The 5,159-nt window shown below is 42.8% G+C and overlaps 1 protein-coding gene across 1 annotated transcript in view; it reads right to left on the bottom strand.

Moving 5' to 3' along the window:
• Window positions 1–2,693: 2,693 nt before the first annotated feature.
• SARC_11220 (hypothetical protein) overlaps window positions 2,694–5,159 on the bottom strand; it is a 4,214-nt gene continuing 1,748 nt past the window's right edge. The window contains exons 2-4 of the mRNA XM_014294697.1: window positions 5,001–5,095; window positions 4,022–4,178; window positions 2,694–3,484 (exon numbers count right to left, since the gene is read on the bottom strand). Coding sequence (XP_014150172.1) covers window positions 3,260–3,484; window positions 4,022–4,178; window positions 5,001–5,095 — 477 coding nt within the window. The 3' untranslated portion in view covers window positions 2,694–3,259. The remainder of the gene's footprint in view (window positions 3,485–4,021; window positions 4,179–5,000; window positions 5,096–5,159) is intronic.

Raw genomic sequence — 5,159 nt, 5'->3', positions numbered from 1 at the left:
CATATATATATATATATTATTATATATATATATATATTATATATAATAGTTATATATATATATAATACTTATATATATATATATTACATACAGTAAACGTTGTCAGGGGAACGCTCACCGAAAATATTATCCCTTAATCAACACTTTTTTTTTGTAGGCTGTGCTACTCTGTAGTTACAGGTATAGACGTATAAAAATTGAACAGGGCCATACGGTCCATGCCTAACGAAGACTTTGTTATTTTTCATTGTTTTGTTTTTAACTTGAAAAAAAAAGACAATTACAAACAAATAAAAACAACAACAAACACAGCCTTCTAAGATCCGAATACCTAAAAACAAAATCGCATTCCCGCTACAGACGATTCCTCAGAGAGGGCTCGTTAAATACGTCGCCCGCGCACAAGTATATTCAGTCGCAGAAGCCCATCACAAGAACTAGACACCGAGCAGTACAAGTCACAGACTTAGATCGCCAAGGAATCACCGTCATTGGATGTGTACCGTCAACTGTTCTATCAACTGCAGGACAACCCAGAGTACCTGAGTACCTAACACAGCTGCTGATCTTTGAAAGGCCGACGGAATTAAGACCCCCTGTCGGTAGCGGTGGGATGGTTATGTGGGAACAAGTGTGCATATTTCAGTTTATATGTGCACGTGTGAGTATATTAAGTTTTTTAAGCTTATATGCGCACGTGTATATATGAAGGTTTATGTGTGCAAATGGGCATATATTTAAGCTTATACGCGCACATATGTAAACATTTAAGTTTATGTGTGCACGTGTGTATATATTTAAGTACTTTACGCACATAGGTTTGATCCTGCTACAACTCATGGCCCTCGAAATTTGCCACAAGCACCGATATGTGTGCGATAGAATGACTTGTTACTTGTACTGAACAGCTTGCTTTCGCTGTGCGATGGAATGACAGTAAATGTTGTACTATATTGAAAGTCATGCTTTTGCTGTGTGATGGAATGCCAATAAATGTTTGTACTAGAGTCATGCTTTTGCTTTGCGATGGAATGAGAATTGATGTTGGTACTGTATTGAAAGGCTTGCTTTCTCTATGCGATGGAATGGCAATAAATGTTCGTACTATATAGAAAGTCTATCCTGTTTACTACCTATGCATATGATGTTAAACTAAAGATGAATTGCCATCGCACACAAGATATGATACTGGCCACCCATAGCTATGGGCAATGCGCGAGATATAACTTCAACCTCAATCGAATTTACAAGAGAGCCGTATCCGTCGTCGTTAAGTACAACCCACTCTACACATTCTGAACCCAAACCAACACGTGCCACAGTCTACGCGTTCTGTGTGAAGTCAAGTATTTCGTGTGTGCACTGCAAACACGTCGTCGGTGTGAGGGCTTTTATGCAACGTTTTTTTTATTTGCTAATGTATTGCTTCATGATATATATGTATAGGTATATATATATGTGTATATATATATATATATATATATATTGAATGGATGTATGTGTAGTGTTTGATAGCTTAAGGTATGAAGATCGATAAACGAGCACACCACAGACCAGACCATACCTCACCAACGAGATCCCTTAAGAACAGCTGATAAGATTATGGTCAACCAACTACCTCTCAAACTGGGTTTCACCACAAGAAACCACTTAATGAACCCAAAATTAGTATTTTGGTAGTGATCCTTCCTCTGGTTCACCTACGGAATATTTTTTTACGACATATACCTCCTCTATAGGACTAAAGTTTTTCCCAATTCGAGAATTAGTGTCGGTGTTGCCACCATCAAAATTCCCTCCTGAGGCCTCACTAAGCCATTCAATCGGTAGTAGCGACGGTTGGTGTGTACAAAGGGCAGGGACATAATCAACGCATGCTGGTGACATGCGCTTACTAGAGATATCTCATTAAAGGTGAATAATTGCAATCATCTATTCCCAGCACGATAAAGTTTTAAAACATTACATACACCTTCCGGTGTAGGAAAATACTCGTTGACTTCATCAGTGTAGCGCGCGCGCGACCCAGAACATCTAAGGGCATCACAGACATGATATTGCCTCAAAATTCCCAACGGGTTAAGCCGGTAGTCCCTCAACGTATTATGCCGTAAATAGTAATTCACGATACTATTCAGTAGGTTGTCTCGTTCGTTAACGGAATCAATCAGACAAATCACTCCACCAACCAACAACGGTCATGCACCACCACCCATAGAATCAAGAAAGAGCTCTCAATCTGCCAATCCTCACCTATGTCCAGACCTGGTGAGTTTCCCCGTGTTGAGTCGAATTAAACCACAGGTCCCACTCCTGGTGGTACCTTTCCGTCAACTTCTTTAAGTTTTAGCCTTGCGACCATACTCCCCCCGGAAGCCAACAGCTTTGATTTCTCATCAGGTGCTGATGAAGTCATATAGTTAACTACCATCAATTCCTAGTCGGCATAGTCAATAGTAAAGACTAGACTAGTGGGTTATGAAGGGTTTAAAAAAATTGTGCGAAACACAACTTCGCTCGAAAGTCTTCAATTCGAAATCCCTCAGGACAAACTTCCAGGTCATATCCCATAGCGACTTCATATGGTACTTTAAAGTTTGACCACTCGAATGGGCAAGTTTTAAATCTGCAACAGGATCAGGCAATAGCTCATCGTCGGTACCTATCGAGCCGACCCGTGTCATGGGTAATGAGGATCTATGTTTTATTTTCCATACGAATCGTACATTATTTTGCTTCAGCTAAATTTCGTATTCAGTGGTAGCGGAGACTGCCCCAACACACTTGATCCAGCTAGTTACAGCTCCCTTTCTTTTTCGACTCCTGTTTTCTAACGTTTCTCAGCTTTCCCTCAAACGCTCACTCAAAGGTGGCAGAGCTCAGTATTCATCCTTTACGATTATACATGGCGACTTATTTTCGCTATACCGAAACGGTGTCTGTCCATTATAAGCGGACTAAGTAGTGCCGAAACTCACAATTTAAATATTAGACCCCAGAAACGATTACGTTCAAAGCGTTTCATAGCCAATATTTGAGCTGCCAATCAACCACCTGGATTTCACCATAGGCTCTGCAAGTCCACTGGTCATTGAGGCAGGCCAGGAGGCACACGAAACACCACCATCGTGCGAAGAGGTGACGAGGTAGCGAGTTACTCGCAACAGCTTATCATTTCGAATATAAATGAAATAGTCCGTCAGGATAGCGTACGTGCAATCTAGCTTCAGATGAGTACGGGCTTTGTCTGGCCTATCCACTACAACAGCAAATCCATTTCCTTCTTTCGGTTGGGAAGTCGAGACAGGAAGTTAGCCGGCACCGATCCGTCGGAGCGCAATATAGGATGCCGGAATACAATAAGGCCCAGCACCATGAAAACGTAACGGGAGGGCAAAATAAGTAATTGCACCATCCCCAGCAGGCCGCATGCGCTGGCTATGAGCAGTGTGATACGCGGATCGTCCCAGGTCAACGGCGTCACCTGCACATTCGCAAATATATTGATATAGCACCGAGGGTCTTGTGTGTATCATGGGAATCGCAAAACGCAGAAGTATATTTTTGTCTGAATTGTGGCTTGAAACTAAAGTGCTTTGCTTCTATAACCTGATGACAGTTCAGTGTAAGGGGATTGACAACTGTCTCCATAATTGTGTCACATTAACGTTTACGGACTCGAAACCGGTCGATCCCGAGACGAGCATGTTCTATACTAGATTCGCGGGGCACAAAGTAGCAAGCTAATCAAAGAACAGGTACACAATACGACTTACTCACATATGCTTTATAGTTATAGTAGGATAGTGAGAAACGATACGGCGGTGGTGCCATGTACATGAGTAGTATAGCGGGTACAAGTGTGCACTGCAAACTTGTTGTGTTCACTGCACTTCCAAACGTTTGAAGGGCGAATCGCAGCGTATTGATAGAGGCTATGCACACACAACTATATGGAATTCAGCTTAATAAAAATTAGGAAGATCCCAGATTAGTTTCGCACAGTTAAGGTGATACTTACAACAGCTTCCATGAGCGACGCCACCAGCCCGAGCTTGTTCTGAACGGTCAGCATAGCCCTTGTGATGACATTGATTGTGTGTTGCAACTGCGCAATGGGATTGGCGGAATTGCCTGAGCCGGATTTCTTCTTCTTACCAGTTTCATCGTCGTCCGCCCTATCAAATGGTCCAAACATATTGAGCAGTGCTATCGGGGCGAGAACTTGGCAGAGGGCAGTAATATAATGCATGTTTCATTCGTATCCGCTGGAAGCCCTCAATATATACCTCAATCTCCGACTATGAAACATTACCTGCCCTTAGTGTATTAGCCTATGGTCTATGAACCGCAGAGCACTGCGAAGCTTGCAGCCTCGTCTGTAACCGACCCAGACAGACATGCACCAAGCACAAGCATCAGATAAGATGGATGTTTTGGTGAGATACTTTACGAACATATAGTAGGCAGGGTTTAGAAAATTAAGAAGTGTGTAGCCTACAGGAGGAAGTATTTCGTATACAACGCCGCAGTTTCTAGGTGAAGCTTTCTATTGGGATATTGACACTGATAGGCGGATGGCACTGGCGCACATTTGGTCAGTGGTGTGTGTGCGTGCGTGACAAGAACCCGTAAAACCATTCTGCGGAACGACTGAGTACACACTAGACACAATATAGATCTAACTACCACATACCATCCACTGAAAACTCTTCTAAGAATGCCCCTCCCAAGCTGAATTGTATCACCCTCTCTCATCAAAGCTATTTAAACCAGCTAGGGTTATATACTTCCAGTGATGTCAATAAATTTTCAACTCTCACTTAGGTGTGGGAAATACATAGACCAACTCCTCCTACACGTATAGTCACAAACACCGTAGTGAAAACACCAAGTTCTATTCTTTGCCACATGGTAGGGGTCTTGCGGACTGCAACAGACCTGCGACTAAACACAAAGCACAAAGCACAAGACACAAGACACCAGAAAACGAAACGCACTCTTTCTTTGAGCTCTTTTCGAGCTCGCCGCCTTCCGAGAAAGTGTTCAGGGCGTCATCTAGCTCTTCCTCATCTGCTCCCTCCTCGTCAGAATCCTATGCGTACCCGCAGTTACCACCAAAGGAATTACCCGCAGTGACCACCAAAAGATACCGGGCA

This window comes from Sphaeroforma arctica (assembly GCF_001186125.1).
Source record: "Sphaeroforma arctica JP610 unplaced genomic scaffold supercont1.1578, whole genome shotgun sequence".
Taxonomy (NCBI): Eukaryota; class Ichthyosporea; order Ichthyophonida; genus Sphaeroforma; species Sphaeroforma arctica.
Note: the sequence above shows the minus strand (reverse complement) of the source record. Positions and strands in the feature narration are given on the sequence as shown.